Source organism: Lampris incognitus, chromosome 18, assembly GCF_029633865.1.
Source record: "Lampris incognitus isolate fLamInc1 chromosome 18, fLamInc1.hap2, whole genome shotgun sequence".
NCBI lineage: Eukaryota > Metazoa > Chordata > Actinopteri > Lampriformes > Lampridae > Lampris > Lampris incognitus.
Window position 1 is genome coordinate 7,323,019 of NC_079228.1, and position 21,593 is coordinate 7,344,611.

At 50.4% G+C, this 21,593-nt stretch overlaps 2 protein-coding genes across 3 annotated transcripts in view; one reads left to right on the plus strand and one right to left on the minus strand.

The window, feature by feature from the left end:
- col28a1a (collagen, type XXVIII, alpha 1a) overlaps positions 1-5,074 on the plus strand; it is a 41,156-nt gene extending 36,082 nt beyond the window's left edge. Inside the window, exons 30-34 of the mRNA XM_056298918.1 lie at positions 73-109; positions 287-841; positions 3,538-3,698; positions 3,823-4,117; positions 4,902-5,074. Of these exons, the coding sequence (XP_056154893.1) occupies positions 73-109; positions 287-841; positions 3,538-3,698; positions 3,823-4,117; positions 4,902-5,074 (1,221 nt within the window). The remainder of the gene's footprint in view (positions 1-72; positions 110-286; positions 842-3,537; positions 3,699-3,822; positions 4,118-4,901) is intronic.
- A 1,670-nt stretch (positions 5,075-6,744) lies between these two features.
- On the minus strand, positions 6,745-20,806 carry c1galt1a (core 1 synthase, glycoprotein-N-acetylgalactosamine 3-beta-galactosyltransferase 1a). 2 transcript variants are annotated; one of them, XM_056298794.1, is made up of 4 exons: positions 20,637-20,806; positions 10,263-10,441; positions 7,209-7,873; positions 6,745-7,001 (listed from the first exon to the last, which is right to left on the minus strand). In XM_056298794.1, the coding sequence occupies exons 2-4, from the start codon at positions 10,411-10,413 to the stop codon at positions 6,837-6,839; spliced, it is 981 nt and encodes a 326-aa protein (XP_056154769.1). In that variant the 5' UTR covers positions 10,414-10,441; positions 20,637-20,806; the 3' UTR covers positions 6,745-6,836. The 2 variants fall into 2 exon arrangements, with proteins under 2 accessions (XP_056154769.1, XP_056154770.1); XM_056298795.1 differs by lacking the exon at positions 20,637-20,806 and adding an exon at positions 20,585-20,635.
- Between the last annotated feature and the right edge of the window lie 787 nt (positions 20,807-21,593).

A 21,593-nucleotide genomic window follows, 5' to 3' on the forward strand; every position in this document is an offset into this window, starting at 1 on the left:
CAGTCCTAATAAAAACAGTACGACATCATTTTGTGTCGCGTAGCATTAAAATCCTGTCTTTTTTCCCCACAGAGTGATGAAGTCATCAAAATAATCAGGGAAATCTGTGGTAGGTTCATAGCTGGAGATGATTTGCTCAGAGGTTTTCTCCTACTTCCTCATTATTCATGGTACCCGGGAGATGTGGTGTCATGCTTTGCTGCCCGTGGTTCGACAGTAGGACATGAAGCTTGAGATACTGACTCAGCTGCTGATTTCCCTGATCCTCCTCTGCTTTGTGCTGCAGGTTGTGGTCTGAGGTGCAAAGAGAGCCCACTGGAGCTGGTGTTTGTGATCGACAGCTCTGAGAGTGTGGGACCAGAAAACTTTGAACTGGTTAAAGATTTTGTGAACGCCCTCATAGACCGTGTGTCGGTGAGCCGCGAGGCCAGCCGCATCGGCGTGGTGCTGTACAGCCACGTGGACATGGTGGTGGTCAGCTTGACGCAGCAGTCCAGCCAGGATGACATCAAGGCGGCCGTCAGGAAGATGCCCTACCTGGGTGAAGGAACCTTCACTGGAAGCGCCCTCCACCGTGCGAACCTGCTGTTCCAGGCCTCGCGACCGGGCGTGAGGAGAGTTGCTCTGGTTCTAACGGATGGGCAGGCCGACCGGCGGGATACCATACAGCTTGAGGAGGTGGCCGCTGAGGCCCATGCGGCTGGAATCGAGATATTTGTCATTGGAGTGGTGAACAAGACCGACCCGTTATACACCGAGTTCCAAAATGAGATGAACGCCATCGCCTCTGATCCCGACAAGCATCATGTCTACCTTATAGACGACTTCATGACACTCCCCAGTAAGAACACACCCATGTAGTCTCATATGCTTTTGGTTTGACACTAAGGACTTGGAAACAGACAGGATTATCTATTTATGGGGCGTCCGGGTAGCGTAGCGGTCTATTCCGTTGTCTACCAACACGGGGATCCCGGTTTGAATCCCCCGTGCTACCTCCGGCTTGGTCGGGCATACAGACCAATACTTACTTGACCAATACTTACATACTTGGCAGTGTGTACAGGTGGGAAGCCGGATGTGGGTGTGTGTCCTGGGGGGAATAGCGTGATCCTCCCACGTGCTACGTCCCCCTGGTGAAACTCCTCACTGTCAGGTGAAAAGAAGCAGCTGGTGACTCCACATGTATGGGAAGAGACATGTGGTAGTCTGCAGCCCCCCGGATCGACAGAGGGGGTGGAACAGCGATCGGGATGGCTCGGGAAGGCTCAGAACAGTGGGGTAATTGGCTGGATACAATTGGGGAGAAAAGGTGTGTGTGTGTGTGTGGGGGGGGGGGACTATCTATTTAGGCCCTGTGATGGACTGGCGGTCTGTCCAGGGTGTCTCCCCACCTGCCGCCCAGTGATTGCTGGAATAGGCTCCAGCATGCCGCGACCCTAATTGGGATAAGCGGCTTGGATAATGGATGGATGGACTATCTATTTATGTTGACACATTGATTTTTTTGTACTCATTTCTTTATTGATGAGAGCAGGTTCAAAAGACATTTTCAAGGTCTGTTCCCATGTCCCTGTACTTGACATTCTAATGTGAAGGATCGGGTCAACATATTACAAGAACGTAATGCCATACTCCCCCTCATTTGTTTATTCCAATTCCCCCAAAGCCCCCATCACCCCTTCACCCACACTCAGCAGAACTTGAAAGCTGCTCCCAGTTACATGATCTCTTAACGAACTCTCCCTGTTGAAGGAGCAAATATGAAACAAAGTGGCAAAAAGAAAAGGGGAGAAAAAGGATAAGATAGAGGATTAGCCTGGGCGTGAGACCTTCGGTGAGTTCAAGTATGTTCCAAAGGGTGGCCATTTTCCAAAGGAGTTGTCAGTTACCTCTTAACCAATCTTTCACAGTTTTAGAAAAAATATGACATCCTGAAGCCGTTGAGAGATAGATGGGGTTTGATCAGATTTCCACTGGAGTAGAAGACGACATGGTGCGAACAAAGATGTGAAAGCTCAAGTATCTGTTCGGAAATGAACAGTGTAGTGGTCTGGATAGTGTAGTGGTCTGGGTAGAGTAGTGGTCTGGGTAGAGTAGCAGTCTGGGTAGTGTAGCGGTCTGGGTAATGTAGTGGTCTGGGAAGTGTAGCGGTCTGGGTAGTGTAGCGGTCTATTCCGTTGCCTACGTCAGTTCGAATTACCTCCGGCTTGGTCGGGCGTCCCTACAGACACAATTGGCCGTGTGTGCGGGTGGGAAGCTGGATGTGAGTACGTGTCCTGGTTGCTGCACTAGCGACTCCTCTGGTCGGTCGGGGCGCCTGTTCGGGGAGGGGGGGGAATAGCGGGATCCTCCCATGCGCTATGTCCCCCTGGTGACACTCCTCACCGTCAGGTGAAAAGAAGCGGTTGGTGACTCCACATGTATCGGAGGAGGCGTGTGGTAGTCTGCAGCCCTCCCCGGATTGGCAGAGGGGTTGGAGCAGCGACCGGGACGGCTTGGATACAATGGGGAGAAAAAGGGAGGGGGGGGGTGAAAAAAAGAATAGACTACAGTCCTGAGGGCCCCCAAATATCGTGATAAAAAGGCAGTTCTTAATTTAAGTAGTTCAGACATAGTCTTAAAATAGTCCTGACAAAAGTGGTACAACTTCAAGCATGAATAGAACATGTGGCTTAAGTTGCATAGAGATGCGTGACATCTGTCACACTTTACTTCTGGAAACATTTCAGACAGTCAGGCTTTAAAAAAGTGAACTCTGTGCAGGACTTGACTGTATGAGTACAAGTAGCCCCTTTCCACCCTTCCTCTGTCAATGTTATGCCCAGCTACCGCTCCCACACCACCCTTGTTCTGGTCATGGTACACCACCCTTGTTCTGGTCGTGGTACACTCGTCAAGTGATAAGAGCCGACTGTAGATCTTGGAGATCAGGGACCTTTGTGTGGGCTTCAGCTCAAGAGGATCTTCCCAGGGTTGTTTGGGGGGGGGCATAAAGGGGTAGTTTGGAAAGGGGGAAATTGCACAATGTCGGACCTGGAAGTAGCGGAATAGGTGGGTTGTTGGCAGTCCAAATTCATGAGAAAACTGTGTAACTGCAGAAGACATCTTTGTATAAATCTTGAAAGCCCTTTATGCCTTCGTTGTGCCATCGGAGAAAAATAGCATCTGTACATGATGGGGGCAATATTCAGAATCAACTTTACTGGTCAAGTGTGCCTATGCACACGAGGAATTTGATTCCGGCGGACAGCAGCTGTTGGGGCTTAATGGTTCTTCATTAAAGGTGCCTACAGGAAGCTGACAGGAACTTGAAGTAGCACCTGAATTGATACCAGATCCAAAGGGTGGATCTCGCTACCATATTATCTGTATAGCAGAGGGGTTGGGCGGTAGAAAGGATGTAAGTAAAGGTTTAAGAGAGGACGAATCGCAAGACTGTGCCTCTAGTCTATACCATGGAGTATCTGAGGCTCTAAGCCGAGACACTTTCATGTTTATTCATTTACATGAATTCATTTTTTCATTTTGGCACAGCTCTGGAGAGCAACCTGCTGAGTCAGATATGTGAACTCGAAGGCATGCTGTTTTTGCCACATTCCTTATCCCCGCCAATGGCTGTACCCACCGAGAAGATCTTTACTGAGGCTCCAGAAAAGGGCACCTCACCAGAATTTACAGAGGAAGACTACATACAAGTAAGAACACGCTACATGTATGTATATTAAAACTGCACAATGTTCTTGGTGATCTATAACCGAACATGCCAGTGACCTATCCCCTGGAAAAATTAGTGTTTTTAATTTCCTGCTCTGTCTCCAGCTTGAAATACCAGTGGAGGCAGTGACCGCTTCGCCCCCACAAGTGCCAAAGTTAGGTGACCTGGATGATAACCTAATTGACCCGAGTAAAACCCTGCTGTACTTTGAAGAGCCCTTGAACGAGCTACCAGATGTTGTGGTCGCCTCCCCCGACAGGAGGGGCATGCAGCACCCCCCAGGGATCTCTATGCTGGTGCCTCATACCCCAACTAACTGGCTGTACACGCCGGAAACCAGGCAGGCTCCATACACGCCACCACCACCCTCTCCTCCCCCGCCACAGATCTTTGTTCCAGGTACATAAACACCGCCGACCTTTGGCGTTTTAAAGTAATGGATGAATATTCACGGAAATAAGCTGTGTTTGTATGATTCAACATTCTTTATGAATGTTCCACTCCACATCAACTGTTTACATGTAGGCAAGTGATCTGATGTGTTTTTCAAGATAAAGCATGTCATTAGAGGGGGGGAAAAGGTTTTGACATGTCCCTAATCCATTGCCTGCATTCTGGTCTTTGTCTAGACTCTAGACAACGCTTGGCGGCACAGTGGCGCAGTAGTTAGCGCTGTTGCCTCACAGTAAGTAGGCCCTGGGTTCAAACCCTGGGGTTGTCCAACCTTGGAGGTCATCCCAGGTCGTCCTGTGTGGAGTTTGCATGTTCTCCCCGTGTCTGCAGTGGGTTTTCTCCGGGTGCTCCGGTTTCCCCCACCATCAAAAAGACGTGCATGTTAGGGTTAATACTCCTGTCTGTGCCCCTGACCGAGGCATGGCGAGACCAACTGGAGTTGGTCCCCGGGTGCTGCACGGAGGCTCCCCACTGCTCCTTGCTATACAGCTAGGACGGGTTAAATGCAGAGTGTAATTTCCCTATGGAATTCGAGGGGCAGCTGGGGAACTGCTGCATCCGGGACGCGAACCCGGGTCTCCCGCACCACAGGCGACTGCGTTAACCAGTCGACTAAAGGGTCCGACCCGTTTGCCAAAGGGGTAGCGAGTCTATTCATCCGTGGCCATTACATATAGACATGCTTTTGAAATACTATAAAGCATATTACTTCGTCCTTTTCTCATTTCAGAATTTGGGTGTCGTCAGCCCCTGGACCCTGGCCCCTGTCGGCAGTACGTGGTGAAGTGGTATTATGACCCAGAAGCCAACGCATGTGCCCAGTTCTGGTACGGAGATTGTCAAGGCAATGCAAATAACTTTGACACCGAAATCAATTGCCGGAATGCTTGTGTCCAAACGTAACAGACATCGTTTTAAAGGAGCGTGTGCGACGCTAGCACATTCCCTGTAAGTTGTCACTATGGAGCAGAATGGATGCACGGAGGATGTGTGTATTTGTTTTCTACTTGACCAAAGCTCAGGCAAACGGCAGCACTGCTACTGTCACACTCCATGGAGAGACACTGGGAAGCTAATAGACTCCTACTCCACTATCCCTATAAGATTTGTAACATGGAGTCCCACCCTGTCCAAAGCACCCTATTCACGCCCAGGTTTTAAATATCCCACGCCAGCACTGAATCCCAGGAATAATGTCCTTTTTTCTTGCATATCGTTTTCCATGGTTCATAGACCCCGTTTACACTTGGTTTTAAAATGCATTTTTTGCGATCGGATCACAAGTGGACAGCGCTAAATACAAGTGTAAACGACCACCAAAACGTTTTGTGAACCGGTTACTCAAACCACTTGCCGAGGTGGTGTGGGACACACTTGACCACATATCTTTTGTAGTGTAAACGCTGATGTGTCCTGATGTGTCCCCGACTAGGACGTAACAGGAAATCTTCTTCTTCGGAGTAATGAAATCTGATCACAAGTGGTCAGCAAGACTCATTTGGAGACGCATGACAGACACAGGTGTAAACGGTGTGTCTCGCTGTCCACTTGTGAGCCGCTCCCCCAGAACGCATTTTGAAACCAAGTGTAAACGGGTCTTATTCTCAGTGGATTTTCAGTGATTTTTATTTTTTTTAATTTCTTGTTCAGGATGCAAACGTTTTTCCCCCACAGTGACTTTAAGGACACTAATAATTTACACAACACTGAACTAAACAGATGATTGTTTTATTGTTAACTCGTATGTTCTCCTACGTTGTTTATATGTTCCAGTTACTTTAGTTGCTTTACCTGAATGTAATCTGATATTATTTTTAAAAGCTTAGTTATTTCAGTTCAAGTATGAAATATATTGTTTTAACACTGCAAAAGGCACTGGAATAGACTTTCAAACGTGGACTTTTTATCAGTAAAATAAACTTACTTCAATAAATAATTTGTAGGGGAGCCCTGAGATTTTGCCCATTCCAACATCATATTCACCGTTTTCCTGAGAAAATGCCGCATGTAATGGAGTGAAAAGGTGTCGTCACTGTGCTCTGATGATCCGGAGTAGCAAAACGATAGTATGGTGAGTTCTTTATGATTCTCCTGTGTGCACCGGTGATATGACAGCTTATAGAAGTGACCAGAAACTTGGTGTCTGGGTAGAGTAGCGGTCTATTCCGTTTTCTACCAACACGGGGATCGGTGGTTCGAATCCCCGTGTTGCCTCCGGCTTGGTCGGGCGTCCCTACAGACACAATTGGCCGTGTCTGTAGGTGGGAAGCCGGATGTGGGTATGTGTACTGGTCGCTGGACTAGCGCCTCCTCTGCTCGGTCGGGGCGCCGGGGACTGGGAGGTATAGCGTGATCCTCCCACGCGCTACGTCCCCCTGGTGAAACTCCTCACTGTCAGGTGAAAAGAAGCGGCTGGTGACTCCACATGTATGGGAGGAGGCATGTGGTAGTCTGCAGCCCTCCCTGGATCAGCAGAGGGGGTGGAGCAGTGAGCAGGACGGCTCAGAAGAGTGGGGTAATTAGCCGGATACAATTGGGGAAGCGGGGGGGGGGATCCCCCTCCTCCTCCCGAAAAAAAGGAATTGACCAAAAACAGCATATTAGTCCACTTTTTACTCACTTGCATTGGAAAGAGGCAGAAATGTGTGCAGGAGACACTGGCATGTTACATGGTCCCAACTGTTTCATTGATTCCCGTTCGTTTATCAGCAGTGTATCTGTACTTGTAGCCGTACGGTCGCAGGTGATAAGTTAAGTACTCCAAAGTGTACATTTCAACAGCATGAATGTAGTGAAATGATACGGCAAAATCTGAGCAGCATTCCGGACCCTTGGGAGAGAGAGAGAGAAAGAAACTAACAATGACAGTGGTCAATATAGAGCACTATTTAGAATCAACACTGAATCCCCCAGAAGCTAGGAGAAACATGGATCCTGGCAAGTGTCTCAACCCAAGCACTTTCCACAAACACATCTAAGGTGTGAGCAGTGTGTGGTGCCGACACACGTCTAAGCTGATAAGATGTGCTGGGCTCACCTCTCTTGGGCTGTAATACTCGTATAACAAGTACCAAGGCCGTGGTCTCGGGGGCTGCCTGATCAGGTAATGGTCTGGAGGGTAGGGATGGAACGTTTGTCTCCCTTTCGAGTCCCGCGAGTCTGCCGGCTCCACTTTCATGGTCTCCATGCATTTACCCAAAGCCATGTCTTCAATGTCGGAGTAGTGGTTGCATTCCTGACTTTCGAATCCCCTTATAAATCTTCGCAGCGCTTCTTTACTGAGAACATAACCTGCCCCGCCGCTCATGTAGCCTTGTCGGATAAACGGGGTAAACCGCCTCCCGAGATACAAAGGCTTCTCTGGATCATACCTAGACAAGGCCAGGCGGAGATTCTCAACAACAACAAACGTGTCATCGTCGGCTTTCAGGAACCAGTCGGCATTGCCCAGGTGGTTCTGGTGGATGTACTGAAAGGCCCTGATAGTCTTCCAATATAGCTGACTCCTCCCCTCGGTCACATTCAGTCCCACGGTGGGGAAATCGGTCTCCACAGAGCTCATGTACAGCACTCTGTTGCAGCGCTTGGCCCACGTGTGCTTAATGTGCTTGGCCCTGGACGCCAAGTTCTTGGGCTCCGTCATGATCCAGCACAAGATTCGTATCGTCTCGGAGAGATCAGCTGCCACGCTCCTGTTCTCATCTGGAATCATTCATGAACACAAACTAGTAAACATTTCTGAAAGTTTCATTAATTCAAGTTTTAGTTTTTAAAGCCCCATTTCACTGCCAGAAAGAATTCAAGGCATGTTTTGCAGTTTCAATAAACATAAGAATGGTTAAAACTAGGGCTGGGCAATATGGACCAAAAATTATCTCTGGGTATTTTTAGGCTGAATGGCAATGCACAATACATATCTCAGTATTTTCTACAACGTAGGCTAAATGTTCAGTTGTAATGTCACGAGCACCTTTACTAAAACAGATCAGCAGATCAAAATAAAATGCAAAGACAGGGCTTCCTCCCCTGTTTTAAAATATACAGCTGCAGTATACATCAACATGTAAATGAAAAGTTATCTAAAATAAATAGCCTACATTAAATAAAAATAGGCCCATCTCTGAGAATGCAAACTGCGATTTTCAAAGTTTATTAACTTTGTGGGGGGAAAAAAAAACAGACCTGCCGCTCCCCGAATTCTCCTAAAATTGCATTTAAAATGACTTTTAGATCAATCGCACAAAAAAAGTTATAAGATCTACCTACAACGACCACATGACGCGCGTGATCGTGCGCGTCGTGAGTATTTATGACGTGTGTTGGTGACGTCATTTCCTTCGTGAAGTTCGTTGCTGTGTCCTAGAAACACACTAGCGCCCTCCAGCGGAGAGAAATAGTCTAAACTGGATGTGTGATGATGTCCAACATGTCTGGGTACAGACGCACCATGACTACCACCGAGGCGCTGCAGTGTTTACAGGCGTTGGACAGCGGCCATTTTAAATTGGCTGAAAAATAGTGTTAAAGTTGTTAAAATGTTAATTTTGGTGTCAGTTAGTTTCACAACAGACACACTAACATATGTAACGCATTAATATCTCAGCTGGGTGCTTATCCTGACACAATATAGAGTTTAAAAACCGCGGCGGTCAAAATGACCGCCCACGGTCGTTCTAGCAGTTTTTAAGTCCCGGTCGTTGTTTGGGACCGTTTCGATATTTAATTTTAGTTCTTGTCTTTTCTGTTTGTCTTTCAGGCAATATTTTCACTTTTTCAGTTTTGCTATTCAAGTTTGACCATGTCTCCATTAAGTTTCAATTATTTAAAAATAGTGTTAAAGTTGTTAAAATGTTAATTTTGGTGTCAGTTAGTTTAATAACAGACACACTAACATACTGTAACGATCACGGGTGAATAGGCTCGGTGGCCCTTGGCTAACAGGCCGGACCCTTTAGTCGACCGGTTAACGTTGTCGCCTGTGGTGCGGGAGACACAGGTTCGCGTCCCGGCTGTGGCGGTACCCGGGCTGCCCGCCAGAATACACTGCAACATGTCATGCATTAATATCTCCATTGGGTATTGAGTTTGAAAACCAGCCGTCATTTTGACCGCCTATGGTCGTTCTAGGTAGGAGTGAAACCCCGGTCGTTCTGGTGTTAAGAAACGGGTTACATATTTTAACGCAACATCAAACGATATCCATATAAACGGTATCGTCTCATCGTCTACCTTGTTTGAAAATATATCGATAGGAGGTAAAAAGTCGATGACCGCCCTGCCCGAGGTAAAGCTGCGGACATCCGAACGTCTCTGTGCCGGTTTCCCGCCAGAAGTCAGGGAGGCATGGTCCTTCAGACTGAATTAAAGACTCGCTGTTTAAACGCAGGATGACAGAATGTCAGCCTCTTTAAGTCTTGAATCTAGCGGTCGCTTTAGGTATTGCAGAGCCTGTGCCATGATGTAGCAAGGTCCTCACAATCCATCAGAGGAAAACCAGATATGCACATTTTAAATGTCCATGACCAACTTAATATGCGTGCACTAATACAGGCGGGAAGTCTAATGATGTGCAGTGATTTGCAAAACAAAAAATAGGGGGCGTCCGGGTGGCGTGGCGGTCTACTCCGTTGCCTACCAACACGGGGATCGCCGGTTCGAATCCCCGTGTTACCTCCGGCTTGGTCGGGCGTCCCTACAGACAACTGGCCGTGTCTGCGGGTGGGAAGCCGGATGTGGGTATGTGTCCTGGTCGCTGCACTAGCGCCTCCTCTGGACGGTCGGGGCGCCTGGTCAGAGGGGAGGGGGAACTGGGGAGAATAGCGTGACCCTCCCACGTGCTACGTCCCCCTGGTGAAACTCCTCACTGTCAGGTGAAAAGAAGCGGCTGGTGACTCCACATGTATGGGAGGAGGCATGTGGTAGTCTGCAGCCCTCCCCGCATCAGCAGAGGGGGTGGAGCAGCGACCGGGACGGCTCGGAAGAGTGGGGTGATTGGCCAAGTACAATTGGGGAGAAAAAAAGGGGGGGGGACCAAAACAGAAACACAACTCTTCTAGGAAGCTGCAGTGGTAACAGGGAAAGGGGAGCCTACCTGTGTGGTTATGCCCGAGACCTTGTCCATCCTGACTGCTGACGAACTGCAGAGGGACTCCTGGCTGCTCCGTCAGCAGGCCGGAGAGGAAGAGGAGTCTGAGAGACAGAAATCCTGTCGCCAGTCCAACGGCAAAGAGCACACAAGACATGGTGCGTCACGTTCCTCTTGAACCACACCTGAAACAGGAAACAGAATTATCCATCCATCCATCCATCCATCCATCCATCCATCATCCATCCATCCATTATCCATCCATCCATCCATCCATCCATCCATCATCCATCCATCCATCATCCATCCATCCATTATCCATCCATCCATCCATCCATTATCCATCCATCCATCCATTATCCCCACCACTTATCCTGCTCTCAGGGTCGCAGGGATGCTGGAGCCTGTCCCAGCAGTCATTCAGCAGCAGGCGGGGAGACACCTTGGACAGGCTGCCAGGCCATCACAGGGCCGACACACACACACACACACACACACACACACACACACACACACACACACACACACACACACACACACACACACACACACACACACCTAGGGGACAACTTAGTACGGCCAATCCACCTGACCTACATGTGTTTGGCCTGTGGGAGGAAACCGGAGCCCCCGGAGGAAACCCACACAGACACGGGGAGAACATGCAAACTCCACACAGAGGACGACCCGGGACGACCCCTAAGGTTTGACCACCCCGGGGCTCGAACCCAGGACCTTCTTGCTGTGAGGTAACACAGAATTATATAAAATAGAAAAACAAGAATTTGACTTAAAAAAAAAAAAAGTCATGGCCAGAACACACACACACACACACACACACACACACACACACACACACACACACACACACACACAAAGATATCAATTGATCATAGTAAACTGTGACCTTCTCAGATGGTAAACTTGCTGTGGTCCGGACCCGTCCCACACCAACACTTTCATCCGGCCCACAGACCACATGGAATGATGGCACTTGGGCGGTCCGCTCCTGTTTGCCAGATCTGGGCCAGAACCAAGCCATAGCAGTGCCGCATGTGCCATATATTTGCCAAAGGTGGCCCATATTTGTTTTGTGATATTTGGGCCATATTCACCATTTACCACACGGGCCACTTCAGGGTCACATCCAGACCACATGTTGCCCAGAGCAACGCGTCTTCGCCAAAAAAGGCCCACATGTGATTTGGCCTATTTGGGCCATATTTGCTGTTATACATGTGGGCCACTTCAGGCTCACATCCGTTTTGTCAGGGCCAGAAGAAGACCAGCAGTGCCGCATCATTGCCTGAAGTGGCCCACATCCGGATGCTGTCTGGGTACCCTCCCATATGTAAACCTGGTTTACATACAGATCGTTCCCATTCCTTCAGGACACTGTGGGGGCAGTGGTGCTTCCAGTGGTAAAGTGTAGAGAGCTCACATGTCTTACTTTACATCAAATGAAGTTCTACTACACTGAAGTACCCCCAGAGACATGTAGTCCCCCAGAGACATGAGGTACCCCCAGAGACATGAGGTACCCCCAGAGAAATGAGGTACCCCCAGAGACATGAAGTACCCCTGGAGACATGTAGTACCCCCGGAGACATGAAGTACCCCCAGAGACCTGTAGTACTCCCAGAGACCTGTAGTACCCCCAGAGACATGTAGTACCCCCAGAGACATGAGGTACCCCCAGAGACATGAGGTACCCCCAGAGACATGTAGTACACCCAGAGACATGAAGTACCCCTGGAGACATGTAGTACCCCCAGAGACATGAAGTACCCCGAGACATGAGGTACCCCGAGACATGAGGTACCCCCAGAAACATGAAGTACCCCTGGAGACATGTAGCAAGCTAAGCTACAGCAACATGGCAAAAGTAGTTTACTACATAGAAGTGATTTGTTTACACTGAACCAACTTCCTTCCAGGTCAGTGCCATCTCAGCGATCTGTACACCGGTCAGTAAAACTGACAGGCGGGCAAAAAATGTTCAGTTCACCTGTTTATTAAACAATACGCTGTGCTGTCTGCTCTCACTGCTCCAAAACCAATCTGGCAAGACAAAAAAAGTGCTCCACATAATAACAAAAAGCAGGAGTTGAGTGTATATAACACTTTTTTTGCCCTTCGCCTGGTCCTCGTGTGAGTGCATGCAGGGCCACAGGAGGGGGACAGTGTGCATCTCTTGCCCAGTGTACTGATCTGTCTGATGTCTCTGGCACAATGACGACTGCCACTTGTCTGTGAGTTTGTATGTGGTCTGGGTAGATTATAAAAACTGAATTGCCCTTCTGGGATAAATAAAGTTGTCTGAATATATATATACGTATATAATGCACATAATGGTTTAAATGGTGTTCTATTGTGTGTGTAATACATTAGATTGCCAGGAATTAAGCTCTATACTATTTTCTTGCTGGACTTATGCTCAAAGTTGAGCTGCGGGTCAGATATGGAAAGACAGAGAAGTCTTGTATCTCAGAGACAAACAAGTGGCTCCTCACATCCAAAAGAGAGGTGAAGCCAGCCAGACCGATGAAATCTGAATCAGAGAGCCAAAGAGGACAGACACCCGACTGCAACCAGCCAGAAAGGCCAATGTCAAAGGTAATATATTTTATATTATATTGAAAAATGAATTTGCTTCATGTAAAGATATTACTATCACACACGTTGCACCCAGGGGTGCAGTGGAGGGTAAACCCAGCTAAACTCATTTTACCCACCGTCTTTAAACGAGGCTGAGTGTTTACCCACTTATTTTCTGATCGGCTGTGTTAATAAATGAGGGGAAACAAGGTGGGGAAACTCTGCACTCGACAGTTAACCCACCTGTGTATTTACCACTTCACCCGATTGTACCACACTGCATCCCACACGGTTATATTCATGCGCTATCTAACATCTATTTTATCATGTATTCGGAGCTGAGGGATGAATTCATAAAGAAACTGAAACTACTGGGACCTAAGGCAGCTGTGCTCACTAGCCTGGACTGCAGGGACACCGACACCGACACCAGATGGAATGGCAAACCGTACCTGCTGTGGGAGAGGAACTGTGCCCATACAAATACCACGATGGTCTGACAGGAAGCAGTGAAGACACACAGTTTTGCTTAGACAAATCACTACACCTCAAGAAGAACCATGAATGCTACCACCAAGTTCAGCTTCACGTGTTTGTATGCGACGCCCAGTACTGCGACTTGGTGGTTTGGACAGAGCAGGATGTAATTATCACTCACTTAGCCAGAGGTGAAGAAATGCTGCAAATAGTCCTGCCTATTGCTGAACAGTTCTACAAACAAAGTGTTTTGCCTGCGCTCTTAACCCGCAGCATGGACCCAAACATACAAGCACCTACAGCCTGCTCCCACCGTGAAAGGCCAGAGTTCGGAAACATGACCGCCTGTGCCAACTGCAAGAACCATTTCCACTACGAATGTGCAAAAATCAAAAGAAAGGTTGTGGATTGGCATTTTGAACAGTGCAAAAAGATGAAGTCAAAAATTTACTGTGAAACAAATCATTTAATGCAGCAATAAATTGCTTTGCCTGTAGTTGTATCTTACATTAAAACAATTGAATATTGAATTAATCTCAATAACAGATTGAGATTGTGGTGGGTCCACGGGGTGACGCGGGGATGAGCATTGGGGCAGGGTGCAATGCAGGCCGGGCAGCAGGCAAAGGTGGGGACCGGGGCGTGCCGACTTCCAGTATCGCAGATTGGTCCTCGGGACGTGGAATGTCACCTCTCTGGCAGGAAAGGAGCCTGAGCTGGTGCAGGAGGTGGAGCGGTACCAACTAGATATAGCTGGGCTCACCTCCACACATAGCATGGGCTCTGGTACCAAACACCTGGAGAGGGGCTGGACTCATTACTTTTCCGGAGTTGGCCAAGGTGACAGGCGCCGAGCGGGGGTGGGGATACTCACAAGTCCCCGGTTGAGCGCCGCCGTGTTGGAGTTCTCCCCGGGGAATGAGAGGGTTGCCTCTATACAACTGCAAGTCGCTGGGGCAAAGGCTCTGACTGTTGTGTGTGCTTATGCACCGAATAACAGCTCAGAGTATCCGACCTTCTTGGAGTCTCTGGGTGGTGTCCTGGATAGGGCTCCGCCTCAGGACTCTATAGTTCTGCTGGGGGACTTCACCACTCACGTGGGCAATGATGGAGAAACCTGGAAGGGCGTGATTGGGAGGAATGGCCTCCTCGATCTGAACCCGAGCGGTGCCTTGTTATTGGACTTCTGAGTGAGTCATGGATTGGCAATAACAAACACCATGTTCGAACATTAAGTAGTTCATAAGTGTACCTGGTACCAGAACATCTTAGGCCGAAGATTGATGATAGACTTTGTGGTCGTATCATCAGATCTGCGGCCGTATGTTTTGGACACGCAGGTGAAGAGGGGAGCAGAGCTGTCAACTGATCACCACCTGGTGGCGAGTTGGGTCAGATGGCGGGGAAGGCTGCCGGACAGACCTGGCAAACCCAAACGTGTAGTGAGGGTGAACTGGGAAAATCTGGCAGAGACCCCTGTCCATGAGGTCTTCAACTCCCACCTCTGGAAGGGGTTCTTGTGTATCCCAAGGGAGGCTGGGGACATGGATTCTGAGTGGGCCATGTTCAAAGCCTCTATTGTAGATGAGGCAGGCAGGAGCTGTGGTCAAAAGGTCATCGGTGCCTGTCGAGGCGGCAACCCAAGAACCCGCTGGTGGACACCAGTGATGAGGGAAGCCGTCCGGCTGAAGAAGGAGGCCTTTCAGACTTGGTTGGCCCAGGGGTCTCCTGAAGCAGCAGACAGGTACCAGTAGGCCAGAAGGGCTGCCGCTTTGGCGGTCGTGAAAGCAAAAACTCGGATGTGGGAGGAGTTTGGCGAGGCTATGGAGGAGGACTTTCGGTTGGCCTCAAGGAAGTTCTGGCAAACCATCTGGGGACTCAGGAAGGGGAAGCAGGGCTTGACTCAGGCTGTGTTCAGCCGGGGAGGGGAACTGTTGACTCGGACCGGGGATGTCATTGAGCAGTGGAAAGAAAACTTTGAGGAGCTCCTGAACCCGACTAACACATCCTCAGTGGAGGAGGTAGAGTCTGAAGACTCAGGGGAAGCCCCACCCATATCCCTGGTTGAGGTCTCTGAGGTAGTTAAAAAGCTCCTCAGTGGCAAGGCACCGGGTGTGGATGAGATTCACGCTGAGATGCTGAAGGCTCTGGACATTGTTGGGCTGTCTTCGTTGACACGCCTCTTCAGTGTTGCGTGGAGGTCGGGGACAGTACCTGTGGAGTGGCAGACTGGGGTGGTGGTTCCCATATTCAAAAAAGGGGACCGGAGGGTGTGCTCCAATTATCGGGGCATCACATTGCTCAGCCTCCCTAGGAAAGTCTACTCTAGGCTGCTCGAAAGGAGGCTCCGACCGATTGTCGAACCTCAGATCCAGGAGGAGCAATGCGGATTCCATCCTGGCCGTGGAACAACGGGCCAAATCTTTACCCTTGTGGAAATGCTGAGGGGGGCAGGGGAGTTTGACCAGCCAGTCTACATGTGTTTTGTGGACTTGGAGAAGGCTTACGACCGTGTACCCCAGGGCACTCTGTGGGGGTACTGCGGGAGTATGGGGTACCGGGGCAGTTGTTACAAGCCATCCGGTCCTTGTATAACCAAAGTGAGAGCTGTGTCCGCATTCTTGGCACAAAGTCAAACGGTGGATGTCGGACTCCGCTAAGATTGTCCCTTGTCTCCGATTCTGTTTGTGATATTCATGGACAAGATCTTAAGGTGCAGCCAAGGTGAGGAGTGTGTCCGTATTGGGAACCTCAGAATTGCATCTCTGCTCTTCGCAGATGATGTGGTTTTGTTGGCTTCATCAGAACGCGACCTCCGGCATGCACTGGGGTGGTTTGCAGCTGAGTGTGAAATGGCCGGGATGAGAGCCAGCACCTCCACGTCTGAGGCCATGGTTCTCTACCAGAAAACGGTGGATTGCTCCCTCCGGGTTGGGGATGAGTTGCTGCCCCAAGTGAAGGAGTTCAAGTATCTCGGGGTCTTGTTCACGAGTGAGCGTAGGATGGAGCGGGAGATTGACAGACGAATCGGTGCAGCATCAGCAGTTATGTGGACGTTGTACCGGACCGTTGTGGTGAAGAGGGAGCTGAGCCGGAAGGCAAAGCTCTCAATTTACCAGACAATCTTCGTTCCAATTCTCACCTATGGTCATGAGCTTTGGGTAGTGACCGAAAGGGTGAGATCACGGATACAAGCGGCTGAAATGTGTTTCCTCCGTAGGGTGTCTGGGCTCAGCCTTAGAGATAGGGTGAAGAGCTCGGACATCCGGAGGGAGATTGGAGTAGAGCCGCTGCTCCTTCGCATCAAAGAGATGGGCCAAGCAATGCCATGCACCATGCGCTTTCAGCGGGGTGGGAAAAGCCAGTAGACCTGAGCATTGGCCAGGAAAGCAGGCTGCTGTTTATTCAGGACACCATCTCCAGCCAGTGGTTGCTAGTTGATTCGGGCGCGCAGCGGAGCATTCTGCCTGTGACAGCAGTGGACTTGATGGCCGGCGGATTCGGCCCCCCCCCCCCATGGATGCTACCAACGTACCCCCGTCCGTACCTACGGCACGAGGTATGTGGAGGTCGGCGGTTTGGCTGGAACTTTGTAATGGCAAAGGTGTCCATTGCCCTCCTGGGTGCGGATTTCTTGCGCGCTTATGGACTGTTGGTGGACGTTAAAAACCACTGCTTTATTGACGCCGTCTCCTTCTTCTTCTACCCATGTACGCTGGGGGAGGCAGGTCCCATCGGCTTGTCCAACATGATTGCCATTGGGGATGAATTTCAGTGTGTGCTTGCTGAGTTTCAGGACCTCACGACACCCATCTTCTCATTAGTAGTCACCAAGCACGGAGTGGAACACTACATCACCACCACTGCCCCCTCCTAGTCTATGCACGTCTCTTCGACCCTGCCAAGCTCACCATCGCCAGGGAGGTGTTTGCCAACATGGAGCGCCTCGGCATCGTGTGCCGTTCCAACAGTCCATGGGCCTCCCCCCTGCATATGGTCATGAAGGCTAACGACGGCTGGTGCCCATGTGGTGATTACTGCCGCCTCAACAACGCCACGAAGCTAGACTGCTACCCCGTCCCGCACATCCGGGACTTCTCTGTGCACTTGGCAAGGGCGGTCATCTTCTCCAAGGTGGACCTCGTGCACGGATACCACCAGGTGCCGATCCGCCCACAGAATGTGCCGAAGATGGCAGTAATCATGTCATTCGGCCTGTTCGAGTTCGTGAGGATGCCGTTTGGGCTCAAGGGGGCTGCGCAGACCTTTCAGCAGCTCATGGACTCTTTGCTGCGGGATATGCCATTCCTGTTTGTTTACCTGGATGACATTCTTGTGGCCAGTACATCTGCGGCAGAGCACCTGGTCCCCCTCTGGCAGCTGTTCGAGCGGCTCAGACAGCATGGGCTCATCATCAACCCGGCAAAGTGTCAGTTGGGCCTGCCAGCCATTGACATCCTTAGGCACCGTGTTACAAAGGAAGGAGCAACCCCCTCCCCGACAAGGTGGACGCCATCACCACATTCCCACGCCCGAAAACGGTGAAGTCCCTGCAGGAGTTCCTGGGCATGGTGAACTTTTACAACCGGTTCATTCCCCAGGTGGCTCATCTCATGCGCCCCCTGTATGAGGCTCTGAAGGGTAAGGCCCCCCCAACGGCCCGGTGGTCTGGTCGGAAGAGAGAAACCAGGCATTTGAGGATGCTAAGGCTGTGCTGGTTGACGCCGCCTTGTTGGCGCACCCATCACCAACTGCCCCAGTAGCACTCACCAGGACGCCTCAGATTATGTCGTGGGGGCAGTGTATGAGCAGTGGGTGGTTAGAGTCTGGCAGCCGCTCGCTTTTTTCAGCAGCCAGCTGCACAGCAGTGAGAGGAATTACAGCACATTTGATTGGGAGCTTCTTGGCCCATTTCTCGCCATCCGTCACTTCTGGTTCCTGCTGGAAGGCCACCGGTTCTCTGTGTTTGTGGACCACAAGCCGCTGACGTTCGCCATGGCCAAAGCCACCGAGCAGTGGCCTGGGCACCAGCAGCACGAGCTCTCTTACATCTCGGAGTTCACCACGGGCATCCGGCATGTTACCGGCAAGGACAACTTCATCGCCAGCTGCCTCTCCCGGGCGGTGGTGGGGGTTGTCGACTTGGGACTCGACTATGCTGCCTTGGCTGCAGACTAGGCTGCTGACACGGAAGTGCAGGCCTACTGGACCGCTGACCGGGCTGCAGTTGAAGTTTATTGTGTTTGACAAAGCCGGAGTCACACTTATCCGTGACATCTCCAGGGGTCAGCCCTGGCCATGGTGCCCACTGGCTGGCGGTGGCGGGTTTCGACGCCATCCATGGCCTTTCACACCCAGGCATGAAAGGGGTCAACAAAGTTGGTGGGGGCCAAGTTCATGTGGCATGGCCTCAGGAAGGACGTCAAGGACTGGGCAGGCACCTGCGTGGCGTGTCAGCGCTCCAAGGTTCACCGCCACGCCAAGGCAACCCTGGTGCTCTTTTTGGTGCCCGGGAGGCATGTCGACCATGTCAGTGTGGACCTAGTGGGATCCCTTCCCTCCTCCCGTGGTTTCACTCACCTCCTCACCATAGTGGACAGGACCACCAGGTGGCCGGAGGTTATTCCGTTGTCATCCACGTCTGCTGAGGTGGCCCGGGCATTCATCAGGTCCTGGGTAGCCCGGTTTGGCACGCCATCTGACCTCACTTCTGAGCGGGGCCCGCAGTTCACATCCGAGCTCTGGACTGCAGTCGCTGAAAACCTAGGGATTAGGCTCCACCACACCATGGCGTACAACCCACAAGGCAACGGTTTATGTGAGCCATTTCATCGTTCGACGAAGGCCGCTCTTCGAGCCAACCTCACAGACAGCAGCTGGGTCGACCTTGGGTCATGCTTGGCCTGCGGACCGCCCCTATGGAAGACCTCCAGCCCTCGTTGGCCGAGCTGGTTTATGGCCAGCCACTGCGGGTCCCAGGGGAATTTTTCCCAGACGGCGCGGCACCCTGGTCTGCGGCCGGCCAACGGGCTATATTCCAGGATGGCGCCCGTGTTTTCACTCCAACCCCAACTTCGCGGCACGGCCTCCCTCATTCTTATGTCCCCAAGGACCTGCAGTCGGCCGGGTACATCTTCATCCAGCATGACGCCCACCGTACCCCTCTGCGGCCCCCCTACGACGGACTCTCCCATGTCCAAGAACTTTGTGGTGGACGTGGGCGGTAAGCTGGAGGGCGTTTTGGTGGCCCGCCTCAAGCCAGCTCACCTGGACAGGCCAGTTCAACTGGCCAAGCCCCTCGGTGTGGATGCCACCCTGCCCCTACACCATTCAAGAGGAGCCGTTCTGGCCACATTATTTGTCATCTGCCGCGTTGATTTTTTTGTCATGTTGTCATGGTGAATTCTGGTGGGGGGAGGGGGGTGTAGTGACCTACTTGCAGGATAGATATTCACCATGTGGAAGAGACGGTCCCTTTAAGACACTGGGTTCAGGGGTTAGCAGGGGGGGGGGGATTGTGGGTAGACTTGAGGGCATGGTTTTGATGATAAAAATGGGTTGACTTGAAGTTTGTGTTTGGGAAATAAAGGACCCCATGGCTGTGTGGTCAAAAGGAGAAGTGGTCTCCTTTCTTTGATCCTCCACAATACCATGATTGCGTCATACTTTGATTAGGTGCCAAGTCATCCAACTGGCCATGCAGCCTACATAAACATCTAGGAGCTGCAAGTAGTGGCTGATACATTGGTAGTGATTATGCAAGACGTAACTTGCTGTAGTTGAAAGAATATGATGTGTTTATTGGATGCGAAACGACACTGCAGGCCACAGAGCTGATGAGGTTGTCTGTGTGTGATTTGAAAGTGCTATAGCATATGTAAGAGTAAACACTGGATAACAAATCTCAAATGCACAATCCACCACTTCATTATAGTATACATTGTGGAGTTAGAAAACAACGAGACAGGAGACGTGAGAGTAGACGCAGTCGAGGTAGTTTACTAGCTCCAACTTTGCATGTCATACATTCGACAACGACACTGAACTCTGTACCGGAAGCGGAAGTGCATTATCTCTTCGGCGAATGTCTCTAGTTATATAGATGTGGGTCACCACAACATTGAAATCTCTGAACCTGCCACAGCTGTGATAGGTTTACCCATTTTTAAAAAGCAAGCTAGGCATTTCTCCACCCTGTTGAATCAAGCATCAATTTGTATTAAAAAAGAAGTTTCATTGGCATAAGTGCTTACTTGTGAAACGGTCGTTAGGCAGATCGAGTCTTTGCAGTGTCGCGGAGCATACCTCGTGATGACGACTTTTTTTCTTCCTCTGTTCAAAAGCAGGACTGTGTAGACATTAGCAGTTTGGGTACAAAAGGCTCCCTCTCGAAGGCAGTTGGCACTCGAACATGTGCCGTGTGTCTGTGGGTTTTCATAAGGACCCAACGGGAACCAGCTGATTCCACTGATCACCTTGCCTTCCCTCTGCTTGTAGGCGTGTTCATTAGTGACGTCAGCAGGTGTAGCGCTGTTGAGTGGGAATGAAACCACGTGGCTAGCCAGGTCATGTGATTGAGAACCACTGGATAAAAGTTTTTGTTTTTTTTGGGCATCCGGGTAGTGTGGCGGTCTATTCCGTTGCCACACGGGGATCACCGGTTCGAATACCTACAGACACAATCGAATCTGTGCATAACTGTAGTCCAACGACTTCCGGTTTGTACTGCAGCGGTCATACCAGTTTCCTGTTTGTTGGCGCGTGCTATTGACAATGGTATATGTTTGGCGACGCCTGCAAGATTCACCATGGATAAATGTCAACCACGTGCACACAACTGTCCACAGCCTTTCACCTGCACCTCCCAGCACACGGGTGAAACGTTTCAAGTTGGACATATCAGGTTACGTCCACAACTCCGTCCGTCGGTCCATCCTCATAAGTGTGGACGTAACGTGACAGCCTTACTCTATAGCCGTCACAGAGCTCCACCTTTTTAATACATATATCTTTTTGAGGTCTCAAGGATTACGGGGTGTTCACTCTGCCCAGTGACCACGTCTCCGAACTCTGTTTTGATTGTCTCCTTCGTCATGTGTCTGCCACATCTCTCCTCACATGTTACATGACTCGGTTCTTTCTCCACCATGCTGTCGCACTGTACCTTTATTAACTTCATGGCTTCGCTGGCCTTCCTGCCCAGTAAAGGGATTCTGCCTTTCTGGTCCACCACTTGAAACTCCAGTCTGTACAATGTATTGT